We start from the raw sequence: 26,338 nt of genomic DNA on the forward strand, positions 1-26,338 counted from the left end.
ACAAGATGGTGGTGGGCTGAAGTTAATACCTTTCCTTCTGTATGTCTACTACAGTATGGCATTGACAAAGTGCAGTAATAAGGCCCCCACACAGACTGTGTTTCGTCACAGAATGCTTTGTAAGAAATTACTTAATGTCATTATCTGACAGTGTGTCGGAGGTAGGGGATGTTTACATTCATACATGGCATTCAACTCAAGTCATATGACCTCTCTCATCTCTTGTCATGGCCTCTGAGGGGCAACTGTGTTCACAATACAAGTACTGTAGCAGTGAAACAGCCTGTTTATTTGTTTCCAGGTCTCAGAGACTGGACAATCAGGCTTTTACAGTATCATTTTATCTGTGTGTGTGTGTGTGCGTGTGAGTTAGTTAGTTATTAACTATCAGATGAGGTGACAACCTCCTTATCCTCTATAGAGATGGAGGAATTTCTAATTGGACTTTAACATAAAAAAAGTGCTCCATGGCTGAGATTACGTTTTATCACCCAGATCCAGGTCAGTTAAATAAAGGGGTCATGGGGAAACATATTGCCCACACCCTCCTCATTCCAGAGGGGGAATAGCTCAGATTCTGAACAATGGACACACACACACACACACACACACACACACACACACACACACACACACACACACACACACACACACACACACACACACACACACACACACACACACACACACACACACACACACACACACACACACACACACACACACACACACAGATATATGTTTAAGTAATCAGAGGTGGTCAGTTATCACTTTGTATAATGAGACCTGCATGGTGTTAGTTTAGTGGCAGTCTTCTCATACCTCCTGACAGTTGAACTGCCAATAAATGCCAGCATATTCATTATTGAAAATAATCTCATAATGAAAACCTCTGTAAATATGTGAGCAATTGATAGGCTATTAGAGGAGACGTTATCGGTTGGGATGTTTATTAGAAGTAATGTCCGAGGGGGAGGGGCCAGGGCTGTTAATAAAGTATAAGACCCCCTTAGAAGAAGAATGGATCACATTTAATAACGAACTCATTGTGTTCCCCTGCGCCGCTCGAGCCTGACAGAGACGCACTCCAAAATGCAGCGGCATCTAATCGTACCGATTTTTTTTGCATCCTTTTTGAAGATCTGCACCGGGGCAGGTGAGTCGATTTCAATTAATTGTGTTCGGAATTTAGAAGGAAATGTATAATCTCTGTATAGGCTATATATTAAATTAATCAGATTTGTGCATATTTTTCAATTGTCAACTGACACAAATAGGTGTTTAATACATTTGGGAGAATCGAAAAAAGCTTGATAAGTAAAAATGAGCTCATTGTAAATTCAAAACAAATGTAAAAACATTTTTTTGTTTATTTGCAGTTTAAATTGATCAAATACCCTGAAGTAAACATGCGACAATGTTCTCATTTCCTACCACTGAGTTGAAACTATCAGTGTCCTGCATATTACAGTTCACATGAACTTGGGGAGGGGATCACTTTACATCCATTGATCATTCTAGCCGATAAAGTTTGTGCATGATCCACCTGCTCATTGCACTGCATTTACATTGTTCTACATTTACATTTACATTGTTGATGTTGTATTGAGGGTTTAGATTCGTTTAATTAAACAGCAACACATCTACTTCTTATTTCCTATGATATATCAAAAGCTATTGGCTATTATATTATGTACAAGTCGACAAATAAAACCGCAAAAGTAATTGGTTGAAGTCAGTTTTAGCTGTTATATTTTTGTTATAGACTTCAAAAATGGCCTTTCATTTGGGAAGGTCCTGTTTTGGCATTTTATCCGGTGTCCTATTTGAGCATTTATGAAATTGATAACACTTCGCTGGCTAATTTAATATAAATACAAAATACGTTTGTAATCTATATGTAGGCTACTAGCGTACCCTATGACCACTACTAGCTTTGAACATCAAAGACATGCTCATATTCTACGCACCGCACTATCACCCCAAATAAAATTGTCCCCAATAACTAACAGCCCTGTCTATAAGAGATTTCCCACGCATTTCACACGAGCATCACGGCATTGCTGGCAGGCTCTCATTCCCCCTGACGAGGAAAGCACAGTGAATTCAAGGACATGAAGTGAGAGTCTCTGCCTGTCAGCAAATCAATATGCCAAAGGTGCTGGCACTGAGGTGTCAAAATGGTGTCCGGTAGATTATTCTGGGGCTACTATAAAAAGAAAATGAACGGAGAAGCCCATCATATCGTTTTTAGAATTGTATTTTCAGGCTTTTACAGTATCATTTTATCTGTGTGTGTGTGTGTGCGTGTGAGTTAGTTATTAACTATCAGATGAGGTGACAACCTCCTTATCCTCTATATAGATGGAGGAATTTGAAAAGGCTACGTTATATCAAGCAATCCCATTCAGCTTCCACGTGCACCTGCATCATATGCGAAGTTCAACGCGAGCCAATGAGAGGAACGTGCGTGTTTACCGCAGCAATCAACGAGACGCGGCATGAGCTGCAGGAATAAGCGCTGCGTAAAAACGTAAAATCTTTAACACGGCGAACGCAGATATCCTACAGGCCTAGTTTCATTGATAAAATTACGACACAATCCATGATCTGTCTGTTTTCCCCAATGCTGAAATGGGTAATTCACAGGCTACACTGCATGCTCTGCAGATGTTGAGAATAGGTGCTGTTGAAACTGGATACCATACCATTTGGATAAAGATTGCATTCACAAACGTAACTGATCATGCTACGTTTGTTTTGCATCTGATAACAAGACACCTAGGGCTTTTGAAATGCAAGAGAAAGGCCATAATGTATTATTCCAGCCCAGGCGCAATTTAGATTTTGTCCACTAAGATGGCAGCAGTGTGTGTGCAAAGTTTTAGACTGATCCAATGAACCATTTAATTTCTGTTTAAAAAATTGTAGCAAGACTGCCCAAATGTGCCTAAATGGTTTATTAATAAATTTTCAAGTTCATAACTGTGCACTCTCCTCAAACCATAGCATGGTATTCTTTCACTGTAACAACTACTGTAAATTGGACAGTGCAGTTATAGATTAAGCAGAATTTAAGTTTATATCAGATATGTCTATGTCCTGGGAAATTTTCTTGGTACTTACAACCTCATGCTAATCGCAATTGCCTACGTTAGCTCAACCATCCCGAGGTAGGGACACCGATCCTGTAGAGGTTTAAAATACCTGCGCACTGAATTCTCCCCTGCTCTTCCAGGTAGTCGTTCCCTTTGCATTCCAAAATACATTTTTTTTTTATTTCAGCTTTATTTAACCAGGTGGACCTACATACCATGTAAAATGTGGAGTGTTGTTGTGTAAGCCTACTCATAGAGAACACAATGACATACATGTCATGTCATGTCATGACATACATGACATACTGAGATCTCTCTCACTGTCTTTTTTTTAACATACCTTAAAACCTCTTTGGGCTAGGGGGCAGTATTTTCACATCTGGATGAAAAGCGTGCACAAAGTAAACTGCCTGTAACTCAGGCCCAGAAGCTGAGGATATGCAAAATGTTAACATAATGTCGGTGAGTATAACAGAACTGATATGGCAGGCCAAAACCCGAGGACAAACCATCACAAATAAAACATTCCAATGGCTGTCATGGTTATTATGAGGCGGAATCCTCCCAGATTGCAGTTCCCACGGCTTCCACTAGATGTCAACAGTCTTTAGAAAGAGTTTCAGGCTTGTTTTTGGAAAAATTAGCTAGAATTTGTAGTTTTTCTAAGTGGCTCCCATTTTGGCTGTAGTGTTGTTTTCATGTGCTTGGATGAGCGCGTATTCTTTGTTGTTTATCTCTGGTAAAGACAATAACGTTTCTCCGTCTTAAATTTTATCATTTATTTACGTATTAGGGTACCTGAGGTTTGATTATAAACTTTTTTAGACTTGTTTGGAGAAGTTTATTGGTAACGTTTGGGATTAATTTTGTATGCATTTTGAAGGAGGGAAACCGGTGGATTATTGAATGAAGCATGCCAGCTAAACTGAGTTTTTTGCGGTTATAAAGAAGGTCTTTATCGAACAAAAGGACCATTTGTGATGTATCTGGGACCTTTTGGAGTGCCAACAGAAGAAGATCTTCAAAGGTAAGGCTTTTATTATATCGCTATTTCTGACAGGCACCTGCCTGGTTGAAAAATGTTTTTCATGCTTTTGTATGCGGGGCGCTGTCCTCAGATAATCGCAAGGTTGTGCTTTCGCCGTAAAGCCTTTTTGAAATCTGAACATATCTGGGATCTTTAAATTTAGATCATGAAACATGGAGCTTTACATGTTGCGTTTATATTTTTTTTCAGTGTGTATATAGTGCTTTCGGAAAGTATCCAGACCCCTTGACTTTTTCCACATTTTTTTTTACATTACAGCCTTATTCTAAAACTAATTAAACAGTTTTTTTCCCTCATCAATCGACACACAATATTCCATAATGTCAAAGCAAAAACAGGTTTTTAGACATTTTTGCTAATTTATATACAAAAATAAACTGAATTATCACATTCACTTAGGTATTCAAACCCTTTACTCGTACTTTGTTGAAGCTTTTTTGGCAGTGATTACAGCCTTGAGTGTTCTTGGGTACCTGTATTTGGGGAGTTTCTTCCATTCTTCTCTGCAGATCCTCTCAAGCTGGATGTGGAGTGTTGCTGCAAAGCTTTTTTCAGGGCTCTCCAGAGATGTTTGATTGGGTTCAAGTCCGGGCTCTGGCTGGGCCACTGAAAGACATTCAGAGACTTGTCCCGAAGCCATTCCTGCATTGTCTTGGCTGTGTGCTTAGGGTAGTTGTCCTGTTGGAAGGTGAAATTTCACCCAAGTCTGAGGTCCTGAGCCCTCTTGAGCAGGCTTTTATCAAGGATCTCTGTACCTTGCTCCATTTATCTTTGCCTTGATCCTGACTACTCTCTCAGTCCCTGCTGCTGAAAAACTCCCACACAGCACCGCCACAGCATGATGCTGCCTCCACCATGCTTCACCGTAGGGATGGTGCCAGGTTTCCTCCAGACGTGACGCTTGGCATTCAGGCCAAAGAGTTCAATCTTGGTTTCATCAGACCTGAGAATCTTGTTTCTCATGGTCTGAGAGTCTTTAGATGGCTTTTGGTGGGCTGCCATGTGCCTTTTACTGATGAGTGGCTTCCGTCTGGCCACTCTACCATTAACAAAGTTCTCCCATCTCTACAGAGGAACTTTAGGGCTCTTTTAGAGTGACCATCAGGTTCTTGGTCACCTCCCTGACCAAGGCCCTTCGCCACAGATCGCTGTGTTCTTGGGGACCTTCAATTCTGCAGAAATGTTTTGGTACCGTTCCCCAGATCTGTGCCTTGACACAGTCCTGTCTCTGAGCAATTCCTTTGACCTCACTAGTTTTTGCTCTGTCAATTGTGGGACCTTACATAGACACGTGTGTGCCTTTCCAAATCATGTCCACTCAATTGAATTTACCGCAGGTGGACTCCAATCAAGTTGTAGAAACATCTCAAGGATGATCAATGGAAACAGGATGCATCTGAGCTTAACTTCGAGTCTCATAGCAAAGGGTCTGAATACTTCTGTAAATAAGATATTTCTGTTTTTTATTTGTAATAAATGTATTTATTTATTTGTCAATATGTGGTATTGTGTGTAGGTTGCTGAGGATTCTTATTTATTTAATCAATTTTAGAGTAAGGCTGGTTGAGTGGAATAAGTCAAAAACTTTCCAAAGCCACTATAAACACATTAAAGTACACACACTTTAAGGGCCAATCGGCAGTTGAAACAATAACGAATGAAACAGGATGCACCTGAGCTTAATTTCGAGTCTCCGATCACAATTTGTGGATTGTTTACGTGCTACGTGCCAACGTTACTTTGCTACCTGCCAACTTTACGGTTGTATATATTTTTGTATTCCCTCGCTCTACTTTTTTCATTCAACTTTTTCACCCCTGACACTTTATCTGGACATGGTTCTACACGGGTTCTACACAACCTCCACCAGCCGAAGCTAAGTAGTAACATTAACATTATTCCTTGAAGTGTAGCAAAGTCATTGGAGACTCCATTACCCACAGCATTAGACTTTAAAAAATCATCCTGTGATCATACACTGTTTACCAGGGAGCAAGGCTACCGACGTTAAGGCTAATCTGAAGATGATGCTGGCTAAGTCTAAAACTGGCGAGTATAGGGATATTGTTATCCACGTCGGCACCAACGATGTTAGGATGAAACAGTCAGAGGTCACCAAGCGCAACATAGCTTGTAAATCAGCTAGAAAGATGTGTCGGCATCGAGTAATTGTCTCTGGCCCCCTCCCAGTTAGGGGGAGTGATGAGCTCTATAGCAGAGTCTCACAACTGAATCGCCGGTTGAAAACTGATTTCTGCCCCTCGGGGAGATAGAATTGGCCCTCTTTCTGGAACTCACCCACAAACAGGACCAAGCCTGGCCTGCTGAGGAGTGACGGACTCCATCCTAGCTGGAGGGGTTCTTTCATCTATGAACATAGACAGGGCTCTAACTCCTCTAGCTCCACAATGAGATAGGGTGCAGGCCAGGCAGCATGCTGTTAGCCAACCTGCCAGCTTAGTGGAGTCTGTCACTAGCACAGTCAGTGTAAATCAGCTCAGCTTTCCCCATTGAGACCGTGTTTGTGTCTCGATCCAGGTTGGGCAAAACTAAACGTGGCGGTGGTCGCCTTAGCAATCTCACTGGAATAAAGACCTTCTCCATTCCTGTCATTATTGAAAGAGATTGTGATATCTCACATCTCAAAATGGGGATACTTATAATGTTAGATCCCTCACTTCCAAGGCAGTTATAGTCAATTAACTAATCACTGATCATAATCTTGATGTGATTGGCCTGACTGAAACATGGCTTAAGCCTGATGAATTTACTGTGTTAAATGAGGCCTCTCCTGGTTACACTAGTGACCATATCCCCCGCGCATCCCGAAAAGGCGGAGGTGTTGCTAACATTTACGATACCAAATTTCAATTTACAAAAACTGCATTTTCGTCTTTTGGGTTTCCAGTCAAATCAAATCAAATTGTATTTGTCACATACACATGGTTAGCAGATGTTAATGCGAGTGTAGCTAAATGCTTGTGTTTCTAGTTCTGACAATGCAGTAATAACCAACGAGTAATCTAACCTAACAATTCCAAAACTACTACCTTATACACACAAGTGTAAAGGGATAAAGAATATGCACAAAAAGATGTATGAATGAGTGATTGTACAGAACGGCATAGGCAAGATGCAGTAGATGGTATCGAGTACAGTATATACATATGAGATGAGTAATGTAGGGTATGTAAACAAAGTGGCATAGTTTAAAGTGGCTAGTGATACATGTATTACATAAAGATGCAGTAGATGATATAGAGTACAGTATATACAGTGGGGCAAAAAAGTATTTAGTCAGCCACCAATTGTGCAAGTTCTCCCACTTAAAAAGATGAGAGAGGCCTGTAATTTTCATCATAGGTACACTTCAACTATGACAGACAAAATGAGAAAAAACATCCAGAAAATCACATTGTAGGATTTTTAATGAATTTATTTGCAAATTATGGTGGAAAATAAGTATTTGGTCACCTACAAACAAGCAAGATTTCTGGCTCTCACAGACCTGTAACTTCTTCTTTAAGAGGCTCCTCTGTTCTCCACTCGTTACCTGTATTAATGGCACCTGTTTGAACTTGTTATCAGTATAAAAAACACCTGTCCACAACCTCAAACAGTCACACTCCAAACTCCACTATGGCCAAGACCAAAGAGCTGTCAAAGGACACCAGAAACAAAATTGTAGACCTGTACCAGGCTGGGAAGACTGAATCTGCAATAGGTAAGCAGCTTGGTTTGAAGAAATCAACTGTGGGAGCAATTATTAGGAAATGGAAGACATACAAGACCACTGATAATCTCCCTTGATCTGGGGCTCCACGCAAGATCTCACCCCGTGGGGTCAAAATGATCACAAGAACGGTGAGCAAAAATCCTAGTGAATGACCTGCAGAGAGCTGGAACCAAAGTAACAAAGCCTACCATCAGTAACACACTACACCGCCAGGGACTCAAATCCTGCAGTGCCAGACTTGTCCCCCTGCTTAAGCCAGTACATGTCCAGACCCATCTGAAGTTTGCTAGAGAGCATTTGGAAGATCCAGAAGAAGATTGATAGAAGGTCATATGGTCAGATGAAACCAAAATATAACTTTTTGGTAAAAACTCAACTCGTCGTGTTTGGAGGACAAAGAATGCTGAGTTGCATCCAAAGAACACCATGTGAAGCATGGGGGTGGAAACATCATGCTTTGGGGCTGTTTTTCTGCAAAGGGACTAGGACGACTGATCCGTGTAAAGGAAAGAATGAATGGGGCCATGTATCGTGAGATTTTGAGTGAAAACCTCAGCAAGGGCATTGAAGATGAAACGTGGCTGGGTCTTTCAGCATGACAATGATCCCAAACACACCACCCGGGAATGAAGGAGTGGCTTCGTAAGAAGCATTTCATGGTCCTGGAGTGGCTTAGCCAGTCTCCAGATCTCAACCCCATAGAAAATCTTTGGAGGGAGTTGAAAGTCCATGTTGCCCAGCAACAGCCCCAAAACATCACTGCTCTAGAGGAGATCTGCATGGAGGAATGGGCCAAAATACCAGCAACAGTGTGTGAAAACCTTGTGAAGACTTACAGAAAATGTTTGACCTCTGTCATTGCCAACAAAGGATATATAACAAAGTATTGAGATAAACTTTAGTTATTGACCAAATACTTATTTTCCACCATAATTTGCAAATAAATTCATTAAAAATGCTACAATGTGATTTTCTGGATTTTGTTTCTTCTCGTTTTGTCTGTCATAGTTGAAGTGTACCTACGATGAAAATTACAGGCCTCTCTCATCTTTTTAAGTGGGAGAACTTGTACTTTTTTGCCCCACTGTACATATACATATGAGATGAGTAATGTAGGGTATGTAAACATTATATTAAGTAGCATTGTTTAAAGTGGCTAGTGTTATATTTTTACATCAATTTCCATCAATTTTCATTATTAAAGTGGCTGGAGTTGAGTCTGTGTTTTGGCAGCAGCCACTCAATGTTAGTGGTGGCTGTTTATCAGTCTGATAGAAGCTGTTTTTCAGTCTCTCGGTCCCTGCTTTGATGCACCTGTACTGACCTCGCCTTCTGGATGATAGTGGGGTGAACAGGCAGTGGCTCGGGTGGTTGTTGTCCTTGATGATCTTTATGGCCTTCCTGTGACATCGGGTGGTGTAGGTGTCCTGGAGGGCAGGTAGTTTGCCCCCGGTGATGCATTGTTCAGACCTCACTACCCTCTGGAGAGCCTTACGGTTGTGGGCGGAGCAGTTGCCGTACCAGGCGGTGATACAGCCCGACAGGATGCTCTCGATTGTGCATCTGTAGAAGTTTGTGAGTGCTTTTGGTGACAAGCTGAATTTCTTCAGCCTCCTGAGGTTGAAGAGGCGCTGCTGCGCCTTCTTCACGACGCTGTCTGTGTGGGTGGACCAATTCAGTTTGTCTGTGATGTGTATGCCGAGGAACTTAAAACGTACTACCCTCTCCACTACTGTCCCGTCGATGTGGATAGGGGGGTGCTCCCTCTGCTGTTTCCTGAAGTCCACAATCATCTCCTTTGTTTTGTTGCCGTTGAAATCTATGCAGCCTACTCAATCACTTTTATAGGTACTGTTTACAGGCCTCCTGGACCGTATACAGCGTTCCTCACTGAGTTCCCTGAATTCCTATTGGACCTTGTAGTCATGGAAAATAATATTCCAATTTTTGGTGACTTTAATATTCACATGGAAAAGTCCACAAACCCACTCCAAAAGCCTTTTGGAGCCATCATCGGCTCAATGGGTTTTGTCCAAAATGTCTCCAAACCTACTCACTGCCACAGTCATTCTCTGGACATAGTTTTGTCCAGTGGAATAAATATTGTGGATCTTAATGTTTTTCCTCATAATCCTGGACTATCGGACCACCATGTTATTACGTTTAAATTCACAACAAATAATCTGCTCAGACAACCAACCAAAGATCATCAAAAGCCATGCTATACATTTCTGGACAACCCAAAGATTCCTAGATGCCCTTCCAGACTCCTTTCAACTACCCAAGGACGTCAGAGCACAAAAATCAGTTAACCACCTAACTGGGGAACTAAATGGTTAAGAAGGTCAACTGACTGGTTAAATAAAGGTGAAATAAAAATGTAAAAAATAAAATGTAACCTTCCGTAAAACCGTAGATGCTGTCGCACCCATGAAAACAAAAAACATTTGTCATAAAAACTAGCTCCCTGGTATACTGAAAATACCCGAGCCATGAAGCAAGTTCGCAGAAAATTGGAACGGAAAGATGCTACACCAAACTGGAAGTCTTCCGATTAGTTTGGAAAGACAGTACCGTTCAGTATCGAAGAGCCTTCACTGCTGCTCGATCATCCTATTTTTGCAACTTAATTGAGGAGAATAAGAACAATCCGAAATGTATTTTTGATACTGTCGCAAAGCTAACTAAAATTGAGCATTCCCCAAGAGAGGACAGCTTTCACTTCAGCAGTGATAAATTCATGAACTACTTTGACAAAAAGATCATGATCATTAGAAAGCAAATGACGGACTCCTCTTTAAATCTGCGTATTTCTTCAAACTGCCAGGACCTAGGATCAATGGAGACACTCATGTTTTTTAACACTATATCTCTTTACACATTGAGGAAATAGTCATGGCCTCTAAACCTTCAAGCTGCATATTGGACCCTATTCCAACTGCACTGAAAGAGCTGTGCTTGGCCTTCCTATGTTCAACACAATAAACAGATCCCTATCCACTGGATGTTTACCAAACTCACTAAAAGTGGCAGTAATAAAGCCTCTCTTGAAAAAGCCAAACCTTGACCCAGAAAATACAAAAAACTTTCGGCCTATATTGAATCTCCCATTCCTCTCACAAGTTTTTGAAAAAGCTGTTGCGTAGCAACTCACTGCCTTCCTGAAGACAAACAAGGTATATTAAATGCTTCAGTCTGGTTTTAGACCCCATCATATCACTGAGACTGCACTCGTGAAGGTGGTAAATTACCTTTTAATAAATGACCTTATAATGGTCTCAGAACGACGCTCTGCATCTGTCCTTGTGCTCCTAAACCTTAGTGCTGCTTTTGTTACCATCGATCACTGCATTCTTTTGGAGAGATTGGAAACCCAAATTGGCCTACACGAACAAGTTCTGGGCTGGTTTCGATCTTATCTGTTGGAAAGATATCAGTTTGTCTTTGTGGATGGTTTGTCCTCTGACAAATCAACTGTACATTTCAGTGTTCCTCAAGGTTCCATTTTAGGATCACTATTGTTTTCACTATATATTTTACCTCTTGATGATATCATTTGGAAACTTAATTTTAACTTTCACTGCTATGCGGACAGCTGTACATTTCGATGAAACATGGTGAAGCCCAAAAATTGCCCTCCCTGGAAGCCTGTGTTTCAGCCATAAGGAAGTGGATGGCGGCAAATGTTTTACTTTTAAACTCGGACATAACAGAAGTGCTAGTTCTAGGTCCCAAGAAACAAAGAGACCTTCTGTTGATGGTTGTAGAGTCGTCTCAAATAAAACTGTGAAGGACCTCGGCATTAATCAGGACCTTGATCTCTCTTTTGACGAACATATCAAGAATATTTCAAGGACAGCTTTTTTCCATCTTCGTAACATTGCAAAAATCAGAAACTTTCTCTCCAAAAATTATCCCTGTATCCCTGCTTTTGTCACTACTAAATTAAACTACTGCAATGCTCTACTTTCATAAATAAACTTCATTTAGTGCTAAACATGGCTGCTAGAATCTTGACTAGAACTAAAACATTTGTGGATAAGGAAGAGTGTTTTGAATACTGATTTCTGGTTATAACCTTTTTCGGCAAGACAGATCTTCCAAAGGTGGGAGAGTGGCAATCTTTACCAAGAATCACCTTCAGTGCTCGGTTGTCTCCACCAAGTCTATCCCCAAACAATCTTATTCACTGGTTTTATGTATTAAACTTTCAAATAGCTCTTTGTTGACTGTTGCTGGGTGCTATCGCCCTCCATCAGCACCGGCCTGTACCTTACCTGCCCTAAGCACTCTCCTGGCCCCTTACACAAAATCTGATTTTGTCCTGCAAGGTGACCTAAACTGGGACATGCTTAAACCACCTGACCAAGTCCTAAAGCAATGGGACTCCCTAAATATTTCTCAGATTATTACCAATTCCACAAGGTATGACTCCAAACACCCAGAAAAGGCTACTCTCCTCAATGTTATCCTCACAAATAATCCTGACAGGTATCAGTCTGGTGTTTTCTGTAATGCCCTTAGTGATCACTGTTTAACAGCCTGTGTTCGTAATGGCTGCTCAGTGAAACTACCTGTCGTGATTTGTCATAGACGCTTGCTAAAAAACTTTAATGAGCAAGCCTTCCTTCATGAACTGGCCTCTGTAAAATGTTATAGAATCAGCTTGATCCCCTCTGTCGAGGATGCTTGGACCTTCTTTTTTGATATTTTCAGTAGTATTGTTAACAAACACACCCCACGTGAAAAAAATGAGAATTAAAAATAGGTTCAGCCCCTGGTTTGACCGTGATCTTGCAGAGTTACTCCACCTCAAGAATTACATTTGGCGAAAGGCTCGGCCCACGCATACTCAGGCAAATGAGAAATAAGTACACTCAGGCTATCCGGCAGGCCAAAGGTAGAACTAGGTTCTGGAAAAGGATTAAAGACCAGGAGAATAAACCCTCCTCCTCACAGCTGCCCATGTCCCTTAAAGTTGATTATGTGGTTGTTACTGACAAGAAGCACATGGCTGAGCTCTTTAATCACCACTTCATTAAGTCAGGATTCCTATTTGACTCAGTCTGTTCCTCCTTGCCCGTCCAACATTTCCTCATCTCCCACCCCTTCTAATGCGACTATCCCCGATGCTTCTCCCTCTTTTTCCCCCGCTACAAAGTTTCAGCAGTCACTGAGCCCGAGGTGCAAGAGGAGCTCCTGAAACTTGACCCCAAAAAAACATCTGGGTCAGATGGTTTAGACCCTTTCTTCTTTAAGGTTGCTGTCCGTATCATCGCTAGCCCATCTCCAACCTTTTAAACCTGTCTCTCCTTTTTGGGGAGAGAAATTAATTATTATTTGACGCTGCTGGTAAAACGTCTATGAACGTTTTAACATCTTGGCCATCTTGGCTAATCTCCACCCTGCACAGCCAGAAAAGGACTGGCCAACCCTCAGAGCCTGGTTCCTCTCTAAGTTTCTTCCTAGGTTTTGGCCTTTCTAGCCACCGTGCTTCTACATCTGCATTGCTGGCTGTTTGGGGTTTTAGGCTGGGTTTCTGTACAGCACTTTGTGACATCGGCTGATGTTAAAAGGGCTTTAGAAATGCATATGATTGAAATTTGATTGATAGCAAAGGGTCTGAATAATTCTGTAAATAAGGTATTTCTGTTTTTTATTTGTAATACATTTACAAACATTTCAAAAAACTTGTTTTCGCTTTGTCTTTATGGGGTTTTGTGTGTAGGTTGCTGAGGATTTTTATTTAGTTAATCAATTTTAACAAAATGTGGAAAAGGTCAAGGGGTCTGAATACTTTCCAAAGGCAATGTATATACAGTAGAGTACACACACTTAAAGGGCCAATAAGCAGTTGAAACAATAACAAAACGTACTCCCCACCACTGTTTCCATAAAAAGCTGAGGGATGGGGCTGGAGATATAATCACTTTCAAATTCATGGACAGCAATATGGATGCGTCCATGATATTGAAATTGTATCTCTAACCATGTTTTGATCCTATACAGTGTTTGTTTACATTTATTTTGTTTACTAGCATTGGAGTAAAATAAGCTTATATTTTGTGTTCTGATGGGGTACAGCGGTTAAACTAAGCTCATGAGGCATTTAAGTTATTTTCTTCAAGAATCAATTGGTACATATTATAAATTTAGTCCAATAATGGATTAAGCAACTGCTGATTGCCCCTTTAAAAGATTATCTCTAGAACTTTTGTATACTTTTGCCAGTAGTTCTGAAAGTACCGGCCACGAAAATTGCGTACTACTTCACAAATGTGCACCACGTAATTGCTCTCTCTTGCTCTACTGTGTGCACATCCTGCTAGCTGTCACACAAATGGCGAGGTTCTGAAGCTCATTGGCAGAAATTCAAATTTCTATTGGGCTGGCCCTTGTAGGGGTAAATGTAGGGAAAATGGTGTCGCACAGATGCCAGAAAACAGTGGATTTCAAACTAGGCATTTCGTGACTAATTCAGGTAAGACAATAATTATGCTCATAGATTATGCATGTATGAACTAATTATTGACACATCCAGCCCAAAGCGGGAGGTTTAAAAAAAAATCTTACTACCGGGCCATGTCTTAAAGGGTAAAAAATTTAGAAATTAGACACAAATTCAAGGAGTTGGCAATTCAAGGAGTTGGTCTGATGGGTGCACTCTGAGGTCATCGGCCTCCCCCCTTGCGTGCAGGAACAAGAGAAGAGCAATTAGCGGACAAAACAGGAAAGCCCACCCCCCCACTTGTGCCATGTCATGAGGATACCTGGACCGCCTATTTTGATTTGTTAAGTAAATCAGATGATAAATGAGGTGCTAGGGAACCTGAAGTAGGTCTTTAACAATGTATTACAGTCATAAAACAGATGGTGTAATTTGATTCTATTTTATGTATGCAGTATACTACTGACCATGTGGCTCCCTTATGTTTCTCCTGTTGTTCCAGATTGGTGCTACCAGTCCCAACATACCTGTGCCACCCCTTGTAATGGTGATTTTGATACACCGTGACTGAACTTTCCATGCAACACACGGCACTGACTTGGATCCTCTCTTACCTTTGTGTCACCGTCACAAGTTCAAGTTGTTAAAAGGAGGGAGTTGACAGTTACAGCCACAAATCCACTTCCTCTACACCCACCTATCCATCCATACCTGTCCCTCCCTAATCTCCCATTTAAACACTTACCCATTCAAAACAGTTTTACTCAGACAAACATAAACTTTAACATTCCTCGTTTGGGGCTTGCGGTCAGAGCTTGATGGTGTACAGTATTTTCTCTCCTCACCGTTCTACAGGACCTGAGAAGTGGTACCATGCCAACAAAGACTGTGAAGGCAGAGCCCAATCCCCCATCAACATCGTCCACAGGAAGACCCTACCAGATGAGCGCCTCACACCCTTCCAGTTCAGAAAATACCAGGATTCCTTCAGTGGCCTGATCAAAAACAATGGACACTCTGGTATGTTTAATTTAGGCCAGTCTATATAAAAGTTTGCGGTCATACGCACATCCTTAAAAACATACACTACCGGTCAAAAGTTTTAGAACACCTACTCATTCAAGGGTTTTTCTTAATTTGTACTATTTTCTATATTGTAGAATAATAGTGAAGACATCAAAACTATGAAATAACACATGGAATCATGTAGTATTGGATAGAAAACACTCTGACCTTTCTAAAACTGTTAAAATAATGTATGTGAGTATAACAGAACTGATATGGAAGGCGAAAACCCAAGGAGAATCCATCCGGATTTCTTTTTTTTTTAGGCGTCTGCCCATCCAAATCATTGCTTATGGGAAAATCAAAGGATACCTCCCAGATTGCAGTTCCTTGGGCTTCCAGTAGATGTCAACAGTCTTTTGAAAGAGTTTCAGGCTTGTTTTTTGAAAAATGAGCTAGAATTTGTAGTTTTTCTAGGTGGTTCCCACTTTGTTATTTATCTCAGGTAATGAACATACTATTCTCCGTCTTAAATTGTATTGTTTATTTACCTATTAGGGTACCTGAGGATTGATTAGAAACATTGTTTGACTTGTTTGGACGAAGTTTATTGGTAACTTTTGAGATGAATTTGTATGCATTTTGAACGAGGGAAACTGAATTACTGAATCAAGCGCGCCAACTAAACAGACTTTTTTGGGATAGAAAGAAGGTCTTTATCGAACAAAAGGACCATTTGTTATGTGGCTGGGACCCTTGGGATTGCAAACAGAGGAAGATCTTCAAAGGTAAGTGATTTATTCAATCGCTATTTCTGACTTTCGTGAGGCCTCTGCTTGTTTGGAAAATGTTTGTAATGCTTTCGCCGTAAAGCCTTTTTGAAATCTGACAAAGCGGCTGGATTAACAAGAAGTTTTTAAATTATGTAGGACACTTGTATTTTCATGAATGGTCAATATTACGATGTTGTATTTGGCGTGCTCCGATTTCACTGGATGTTGTCGATTTTGATCCCGCTAGAGGGATTTACGCACTAAGAGGCTACTGACCATTTCGAATCACACCGTACCTTCTCCGCTATGCATTCTTGTTTCAGAGCTGGTCATGGGTACACCTCAGCCATGCTCAAGGTCCTAAACGATATCATAACGGCCATCGATAAGAGACATTACTGTGCAGCCGTATTCATCGACCTGGCCAAGGTTTTCGACTCTGTCAATCACCACATTCTTATCAGCATGCTCAACAGCCTTGGTTTCTCAAATGACTGCCTTGCCTGGTTCACCAACTACTTCTCAGATAGAGTTCAGTGTGTCAAATCGGAAGGCCTGTTGTCCGGACCTCTGGCAGTCTCTATGGGGGTGCCACAGGGTTCAATTCTCGGGCCGACTCTCTTCTCTGTATACATCAATGATGTCGCTCTTGCCGCTGGTGATTCTTTGATTGGCTGGCCCTCGCTTCATATTCTTCGCCAAACTCACTGGCTCCAGGTCATCTACAAGTCTTTGCTAGGTAAAGCCCCGCCTTATCTCAGCTCAGCTCAACTTTAAACAACACTTTTTATGGATATCTTTAAGAAATGGCTTTCTTCTTGCCACTCTTCCATAAAGGCCAGATTTGTGCAATATCCGACTGATTGTTGTCCTATGGACAGAGTCTCCCACCTCAGCTGTAGATCTCTGCAGTTCATCCAGAGTGATCATGGGCCTCTTGGCTGCATCTCTGATCAGTCTTCTCCTTGTATGAGCTGAAAGTTTAGAGGGACGGCCAGGTCTTGGTAGATTTGCAGTGGTCTGATACTCCTTCCATTTCAATATTATCGCTTGCACAGTGCTCCTTGGGATGTTTAAAGCTTGGGAAATCTTTTTGTATCCAAATCCGGCTTTAAAATTCTTCACAACAGTATCTCGGACCTGCCTGGTGTGTTCCTTGTTCTTCATGATGCTCTCTGCGCTTTTAACGGACCTCTGAGACTATCACAGTGCAGGTGCATTTATACGGAGACTTGATTACACACAGGTGGATTGTATTTATCATCATTAGTCATTTAGGTCAACATTGGATCATTCAGAGATCCTCACTGAACTTCTGGAGAGAGTTTGCTGCACTGAAAGTAAAGGGGCTGAATAATTTTGCACGCCCAATTTTTCAGTTTTTGATTTGTTAAAAAAGTTTGAAATATCCAATAAATGTCGTTCCACTTCATGATTGTGTCCCACTTGTTGTTGATTCTTCACAAAAAAATACAGTTTTATATCTTTATGTTTGAAGCCTGAATTGTGGCAAAAGGTCGCAAAGTTCAAGGGGGCCGAATACTTTCGCAAGGCACTGTATATCTCACTGGTTACCCCCAGAGCCAATTCTTCCTTTGGCTGCCTCTCCTTCCAGTTCTCTGCTGCCAATGACTGGAATGAACTGCAAAAATTGGAGACTCATATCTCCCTCACAAGCTTTAAGCACAAGCTGTCAGAGCAGCTCACAGATCACTGCACCTGTACATAGCCCATTTGTAAATAGCTCATCCAACTACCTCATCCCCTTACTGTATTTATTTATTTATTTATCTTGCTCCTTTGCACCCAAGTATCTCTACTTGCACATTCATCTTCTGCACATCAATCACTCCAGTGTTTAATTGGCATATTGTAATTAATTCGCCACCATAGTCTATTTATTGCCTTACCTCCCTTATCTTACCTAATTTGCACACACTGTATATATACTTTTTCTACTGTATTTTTGACTGTATGTTTGTTTATTCCAACACTCTGTGTTGTTGTATGTGTCGAACTGCTTTGCTTTATCTTGGCCAGGTCGCAGTTGTAAATGAGAACTTGTTCTCAACTCGCCTACCTGGTTAAAAAAAGGTTAAATAAAATAAAAAATGGTGTAAAAATGTGCACATTTAGAAATATGCCTTTTACCTGGAAATGTTTTAATTCAAAGAGAAAACATCCTGTCATTGACATCCCCACCTCCCCCAAAAGCATGCAGTTTTCTATACATATATATAAAGTTTTTTTGTCCTTTGTTGTCTGATTTCCACTGTCTTCCCCCTCAAGTTCAAGTGAATGTGCCTCACCAACCGTATGTCATTGGTGGAGACCTGGAGACGCCATATAAGGTAGTGCAGTTTCACCTGCACTGGGGAAAGAACGGAGGACCAGGGTCAGAACACACTATCGACGGAGAGCAGTACCCCATGGAGGTAATGTCATGTACAGTGCATTCATAAACTATTCAGACCCCTTGACTTTTTACTTTACAGCCTTATTCTAAAATGTATCATATTGTTTTTTCCTCATCATCAATCTACACACAATACTCCATAATGACAAAACATAAACAGGTTTTCAGAAAAAACTGAAATATTGAATTTACATAAGTATTCAGACCCTTTACTCAGTAATTTGTTGAAGCACCTTTGGCAGCGATTTCAGACTCGAGTCTTCTTGGGTATGACGCTACAAGCGTGGCACATCTGTATTTGGGGAGTTTCTCCCATTCTTCTCTGCAGACCGTCTCAAGCTATGTCAGCTTGGATGGGAAGCGTTGCTGTACAGCTGTTTTCAGGTCCCTCCAGAAATGTTCAATCAGGTTCAAGTCCGGGCTCTGGCTGGGCCACTCAAGGTCATTCATAGACTTGTCCCGAAACCACTCCTGCTTTGTCTGGGCTATGTGCTTATGGTTGTTGTCCTGTTGGCAGGTGAAGGTCCTGAGCAATCTGGAGTAGGTTTTCATCAAGGGTCTCTCTGTACTTTGTTTCGTTAATCTTTCCCTTGATCCTGACAAGTCTCCCAGTCCCTGCTGCTGAAAAACATCCCCACAGCATGATGCTGCCACCACTATGCTTCACCATACGGATGGTGCCATGTTTCCTCCATGTCCTTCTGGAAGGTTCTCCCATCTCCAAAGAGGAACACTGAAGCTCTGTCAGAGTGACCATCGGGTTCTTGGTCACCTCCCCGAACAAGGACCTTCTCCCCCAATTGCTCAGTTTGGCTGGGCGGCCAGCTCTAGGAAGAGTCTTGGTGCCTCAACACAGTCCTGTCTCTGAGCTCTACGGCCAATTCATTCGACCTCGTGGCTACGTTTTTGCACTGACATGCACTGTCAACTGTTCAACCTTATATAGACAGGTGTGTGCCTTTCCAAATCAGGTCCAATTAATTGAATTTACCACAGTTGGACTCCAATCAAGTTGTAGAAACATTTATTTTTAATACATTTACAAAAATGTCTAAAACCCTGTTTTCGCTTTGTAATAATGAGGTATTCTGTGTAGATTGATGAGGTAAAACATTTTTTTGATCAACTTTAAAATAAGGCTGTATTGTAACAAAATGTGGAAATATTCAAGGAGTCTGAAAACTTTCCAAATGTCCTGTAGGATGGCCATACGCATGCAAGCACACACACACACACACACACACACACACACACAAACACAGTGGTTGTAACAGCAGAACAAAATACGCACAGGTCATAACACGCATTTATTTTGTAAACAAGTTTTGATTGTGTTTAATTGACCTTGAGAAAATGACAATCAAGTGAGAGTAAAAAGTTTTCTGCGATTTCTGTCATTGATACCAAATCCATAACCTGAGCCCAAATGGTGTTTAAATGCTACTATTGGGAATGGCTTGTGACATTATCTATAACACATTTCTATTGATACTCTTTTCTACAGCTGCATATTGTTCACATGAATGAGGAATACTCAACATTGGAAGATGCCCTGAAAGACCCTATAGGAGTTGCAGTCCTTGGATTTTTCTATGAGGTTAACATTTCATTGTTTTTATTCATATTTGCTAAACTCTTTGCCATACCCAGTTAATCTTTGACTTTTAATAGATATATCCATGGCAAGACTCATAATGTGGAGGATAATGATATTACATTATATTATGCATGCATTATAGGACCGTGCAATAACCCTAATGGAAATCTACTGTCTTTATCTTGTATTTGATTTAGAATATTATGTAGGTATACGTATATTTATATGTGGAGATGTATGTAGATATGCCTTCGGAAAGTATTCAGACCCCTTTGACTTTTTCCACATTTTGTTACATCACAGCTTTATTTAAAAATTGATTTCATTAATTGTTTTCCTCAATCTACACACAATACCCCATAATGACAAAGTTTTTAGAAATGTTTGCACATTTTGTCAAAATAAAAACAGAAATATCTTATTTACATAAGTATTCAGACTGTTTGCTATGAAACTCGATTTTGAGCTCAGGCTTATCCTGTTTCCATTGATCATCCTTGAGATGTTTCTACAACTTGATTGGAGTCCACCTGCGGTAAATTCAATTGAGTGGACATTATTTCGAAAGGCACACACCTGTCTATATAAGGTCCCACAGTTGACAGTGCATGTCAGAGCAAAAACCAAGCCATGAGGTTGAAGCAATTGTCCATAGTGCTCTGAGACAGGGTTGTGTTGAGGCACAGATCTGGGGAACGGTACCAAAACATTTCTGCAGCATTGAAGGTCCCCAAGAACACAGTGACCTTCATCATTCTTAAATTCAAGATATTTAGAGCCACCAAGACTCTTTCTAGAGCTGGCCGCCTGACCAAACTGAGTATTCGGGGATTAGAGCCTTGGTCAGGTAGGTCACTCTGACAGAGCTCTAGAGTTCCTGTGTGGAGATAGGAGAACCTTCCAGAAGTACAACCATCTCTGCAGCACTCTACCAATCAGGCTTTAATGGTAGAGTGACCAGACGTAAGCCACTCCTCAGGAAAAGGCACGTGACAGCCCACTTGGAGTTAGCCAAAAGGCACCTAAAGACTCTCAGACCATGAGAAACAAGATTATTTGGTCTGATGAAACCAAGATTGAACTATTTGGCCTGAAAGCCAAGCCTCACATCTGGAGGAAACCTGGCACCATCCCTACGGTGAAGCATGGTGGTGGCAGCATCATGCTGTGGGGATGAGCATCAGCAGCAGGGACTGGGAGACTAGTCACGATCGAGGCAAAGATGAACAGAGCGAAGTACTGAGAGATCCTTGGTGAAAACCTGCTCCAGAGGGCAAAGGACCTCAGACTGAAGGTTCACCTTCCAACAGGACAACTACCCTAAGCACACAGCCAAGCCAACGCAGGATTGGCTTCGGGACAAGACTCTGAATTTCCTTGAGTGGCCCAGCCAGAGCCCGGACTTGAACCTGATCAAACATCTCTGGAGAGACCTGAAAATAACTGTGCAGCTACGCTCCCCATGCAACATGAAAGAGCTTGAGAGGATCTGCAGAGAAGAATGGGAAAAACTGCCCAAATACAGGTATGAGTGTCATACCCAGGAATACTCAATGCTGTAATTGTTGCCTAAGGTGCTTCAACATAGTACTGAGTAAAGGGTCTGAATATTTGTGTAAATGTGATATTTTTAATAAATTAGCAACATTTTCAAAAATATATATATTTTTCATTATGGGGTGTTGTGTGTAGATTGATGAGTAAAAAAATAACAATTGAATCCATCTTTGAACAAGGCTGTAAAAGTAACAAAATGTGTAAAAAGCCAAGGGGTCTGAATACTTTCCAAAGGCACTGTACATGTATGTGTCATGATTCTTATTTCGTATCGTTTTCAGGAATCACTCAGTGCCAACAGAAAATATGACCCCGTTGTAAAAGCCCTCCAGCGCATCATGATGACTGGTGAATAAATGTCATAACTAATGCTTCCTCTAGCAACCGTATGTGTTATTCAGATCCATCTTGCTAACAATATGACATGTCTCATAAATTTGATTTACAAAATTGCATACACAGCTACCCTCACAGCTGAGACACTGAAATGAGAATCTGCTAAGATTGATGTATCTTTGTACATGTAATACATAAATCATTATGTGTATTTTAGTTCCTGTGTAGCAGATACTGTTCATCATTACATACAGTAGTTTAATTTTGTTGATGCGCAACGATCAACAAGAAAGGCTGAGGTGATTAGATGTCTTCCCTCATTTCTTCAATGTTTTCCTCTGTGTCTTGCCCTATCAGCCCCAAGAGGCCAACGTTTTCACGAATACATGCTACGATGAATGTAATTTTGTACAGTATGTAACATGTGCACTGCAGAAATCATTTGTCTCAATTTGTTCTGTTTCTCCCACATTCCGTTTGTCTGCAGGTAGCCAACACCAATGTTTTGCTAAGATTAATATAACTTCAGTGTAGCAAATACAATGTGTCTGTTTGTTTCATTGCTCAATGTTTCTCAATGTACTGGGCTGTGTTGTTGCAGGTGCCAATGCAACTCTGGTGTCAGTTTCTCTGGAACAGCTGATTCCTCCCCAGCAGAACCTAAGCAACTACTACCGTTACAAGGGCTCGCTCACCACCCCCGGCTGTACCGAGTCTGTGATCTGGACTGTGTTCGAGAAGCCCATCCCTCTCAGCAGAGACCAGGTAGAGCAGCTCGTTAACCCATCATCTTGCTGGCCAGTGGTGTAAAAGTAAAAATAGGTCAAGTAAAAATACTTTGAAGTACTATTTAAGAAGTTTCTTTGGGGGTATCTGTACTTGACTGAAGTATTTATATTTTGACTACTTTTACTCCACTACATTCCTAAAGAAAATGTGTACTTTTTAACTCCCATGCATTTTCCCTGACACCCAAAAGTACTCGTTCCATTTCGAATGCTCAGACAGGACAGCAGGTAAATTCACACACTTATCAACACATTGTCATCCCTACAGCCTCTGAAGGGATGACTCACTAAACATCCCAACAAAAATGACTCACTAAACACAAATACTGTGTTTGGCATTAATGTTTGCGTGTGAACCTGGCTATCTGTAAATAAAAAAAATACAAGAAAATCATGCTGTCTGGTTTGCTTAATATAAGGAATTTGATTGATAACATTTACTTACACTTTTGACTTTATCTCAAATATGACAATTCAGTACTTTTTTTACCACTGTACATAATTAAATTTTAAACCAGATAATTTTAGACTTTTACTCAAGTAATATTTTATTGGGTGACTTTCACTTTTCCTTTAGTCATTTTCTATTAAGGTATCTTTACTTTTACTCAAGTATGACAACTGTGTACTTTTCCCACCACTGTTTGTACATTATGAAACACTCTGGAAGCAGAGAAGTTATGTGGTAGAGAGCCGAGCATTCTGTCTGTCTAAAAATACTTATGTGAAGAGAGTCTGTTAGTCTGGCTTTGAGTAATTGAACAAAACGCACCAGTGGATACACTGTGTTCATTTTTATATGATACTTATTGTTACTTTTAATATCAGCTGCATCTCAGTGACCTTTGTGCCTGTGTGTTCTTTCCATCTTCAAGCTGCGGGTGTTCTCAGACCTCCAGTTTAAGGATGGCAAGCCTATGGTGGGCACATACCGGCCGGTGCAGCCCCTCAATTGCCGCGTGGTGTACAGGTCGGGAGGCGCTGTGGTAGTGGCCAGCACTGCAATCCTCTTGGCCTCCGTCACCATGGCGATGGGATTATCACAGCCCAACTAGAAGAAGGAAGGCATTCTGAGCGAGCCGCACCACGACATGCATGAACACAATGAGTTCTCAAAACAAAAAACCAAACAACCAACTGACAAACTAAAGTACAGCACCAACCAACAGCCATGCCCTAAACATTCAGCCTGAAAACCAACATGCCCCAGGCCCTTACGATACATCATAGTGATTCATGAGTTCTAGAGTTCTTGAATTATCGAGTTCTGTAGCTCAAGTTCTGAAGTTCACAAGTCCTACAGTCCATAGGTTCAACCTCCCTCCCTGTCCAATGTCAGATCAATTTAGAGTCCTCAGCCTAAATTTACAATACAAAATGTGAGGAGCCTCTGCTCAGTGCTCAGGTCGTTGGGTCACTGCACTAGAGTCTAAACATAGACGTCAATAAATCCATGACCTAGTTGGTATTAGACTGGCACGTGATCGTGTTCTTAGAACGGAATGTGTGAATGGTGGGTCATAGCTAATAATAGATAGCACTCATAAATACTCTCCAGTTCAAACCTAGGAGAGGAGGAGAGAGAGATGCCATGGTCTCATGAGGCAAGTGACAGGGGGATTCTGAAGACTCAGTTTCTAGAAGCTAAACACAGTAGCGTTTAAGATAACTAACTCATTCATTGATTAATAAATAGATGAATCAATTGATTTGAAAAATGGACTCATTGATTGATCCTTATTGAACCGTTGTCATTACAGTGTTCTGACCAATTATCCATATCAAATGTTTAGCATTGATCTGCATGTTCTGTCATGCTGGAATCTTGCTGTACAGTACCATACAGACTGTACAACTGTAGCACAGCCTTCTACCCAGCCACCATGGACACTTCAGTAACGTTATACTCCTTCTCCACCAGCTAGGCCAACTAAACTGTCTCAGGTTCATCTTTGCGAACATGCGACTAGGTTCGTGGCTTGGATTGCAGGGTCTCGGATGCATTGAATTATGCCCACTGTGAATTATTACTACATTCAATATTTTGACTTATCATTTTGTTTATTCACATGGCTTCTATCTAGCTAATTCAAGCAAGATATTTGTTTCTTGAGTTTCTTGTGAATAAGACAAGATTGAAGTGGGAATATATTAGAAATATTCCATTGTTTCATAACGCACCAATGTTATATTTCTATACTCTTGACATTTGTACACATGTATTTATGTACTGTATGTGTCACGCCTGCTCCCGCTTCCCCTCTCTGGCGCTCGAGGGCACCAGACTGCCCTTCAATACGCACACCTGTCACCATCATTACGCGCATCAGCACTCACTGGACTCACCTGGACTCCTTTACTTTGTTGATTGCCCCTCTATATCTCTCTGCTCCTCAGTTTGTTCCCCGTGTCAGCATTGATGTCGTTACGTTTTCCCCTGTCCAGATGCTGTCCTTGTTTGTTTCTTGTCTATTATCCATTAAATGTTCACTCCTTGCACTTGCTTCTCGTCTCCCAGCATCGGTCGTTATGTGTATATTGACATATAAAGACACACTGTTGATGTTATTTATATATATCTAGGTATTTAAAAGTTTATATATCGACATCTATCAGAAAGAAGAACCAACGCAAAAAAGTTTCATTGACTGCATTATCAAGTGGTTTCTGACCAATTCAAAATACCTGTACTCTTGGAATGATCTATGTTGACGTTCAAAATTATTGAATAGTTTTGTTTGTTTATTTGTAATGCTTGAAAATGTTATAAGTGATATGGAGAATGTGTTCCGATTGAACAATAAACTACTGACATGCCTTTTCAATGCTTTGGTCTGTCTGGTTCATTGTCAAATTGTTCATTGTTCGACGAGCAGGTGTCCACATATTTTGCTCCCTGTCCCGACTCCCATGTCCGATTGGCATGAGCAAGAAAAGGTGTGTGTGTACACTTGTATGTATAAGTGTGTCTGCTCTTTGAATTCAATGACAAACACAGGTTCCTGCCTCAGCTTCGAAGTTACTGTTAATCCCTACTGTACCCTGAAAGGTGCTAATCTAAGATCAAGTGTTCTGGCTCTGATTCATTTTATCTGGGGGCTCAAAGTTTGTGGTTCGGACTTATCAGTTTCTGCTTGTCTAGTCGGTCTGTCAGAGAGTCTGATCTCAGTCCTCTAATCCTTTTCTAATTGACTTGTTCTGGGTGTTTGGGTGCTGTCTTTGGCTCACACACACACGCACGCGCGTACACACTACACACCACACACAGAATCCTGGTAAGATGATGCCGACAGAGACAGTCCAACTTTGCGGTTTTCTATTGTTTTTAGTGGGGGTTTTTTAAACTTAATTTGCTCAGAACATTTCTGGTATTAATTATTATGACCGCCAAGACTTTTGAACATCAGATCGTTGGTTACTCACCTCAAATTTGGCTTTCCAGAGCTGAACCCTTTGTTTGGATCCTCTGAAACAGTCCTACTCACACCTGGCTCCTTACCCAGGTAGAGGCGTTAACGTGGTAGGAGAGGTGGCGT

General features: G+C 41.1%; 1 protein-coding gene across 6 annotated transcripts; it reads left to right on the forward strand.

Annotated features, from left to right (window-relative positions):
• The first annotated feature begins 762 nt into the window (after window positions 1-762).
• LOC110537843 (carbonic anhydrase IV a) lies at window positions 763-25,628 on the forward strand. 6 transcript variants are annotated; one of them, XM_021624267.3, is made up of 8 exons: window positions 806-1,156; window positions 14,833-14,877; window positions 15,186-15,350; window positions 18,398-18,543; window positions 20,029-20,121; window positions 21,960-22,026; window positions 22,616-22,779; window positions 23,678-25,628. In XM_021624267.3, the coding sequence occupies exons 1-8, from the start codon at window positions 1,093-1,095 to the stop codon at window positions 23,855-23,857; spliced, it is 924 nt and encodes a 307-aa protein (XP_021479942.1). In that variant the 5' UTR covers window positions 806-1,092; the 3' UTR covers window positions 23,858-25,628. The 6 variants fall into 6 exon arrangements, with proteins under 6 accessions (XP_021479943.1, XP_021479944.1, XP_090048986.1 ...); XM_021624268.3 differs by lacking the exon at window positions 14,833-14,877 and having other exon boundaries at window positions 763-1,156; XM_021624269.3 differs by lacking the exon at window positions 20,029-20,121 and having other exon boundaries at window positions 767-1,156.
• The last annotated feature ends 710 nt before the right edge of the window (window positions 25,629-26,338 follow it).

Source organism: Oncorhynchus mykiss, chromosome 12 (assembly GCF_057628025.1).
Source record: "Oncorhynchus mykiss isolate SJ-2025 chromosome 12, ASM5762802v1, whole genome shotgun sequence".
Lineage (NCBI taxonomy): Eukaryota > Metazoa > Chordata > Actinopteri > Salmoniformes > Salmonidae > Oncorhynchus > Oncorhynchus mykiss.

Bases quoted from the DNA above. Each gene is read 5' to 3' on its own strand.
- LOC110537843 (XM_021624267.3), top strand. From the start codon at position 1,093: ATGCAGCGGCATCTAATCGTACCGATTTTTTTTGCATCCTTTTTGAAG. The intron at 15,351-18,397 runs GTATGTTTAATT...TTCCCCCTCAAG, and splicing joins CAAAAACAATGGACACTCTG to TTCAAGTGAATGTGCCTCAC. The intron at 20,122-21,959 runs GTTAACATTTCA...TATCGTTTTCAG, and splicing joins TCCTTGGATTTTTCTATGAG to GAATCACTCAGTGCCAACAG.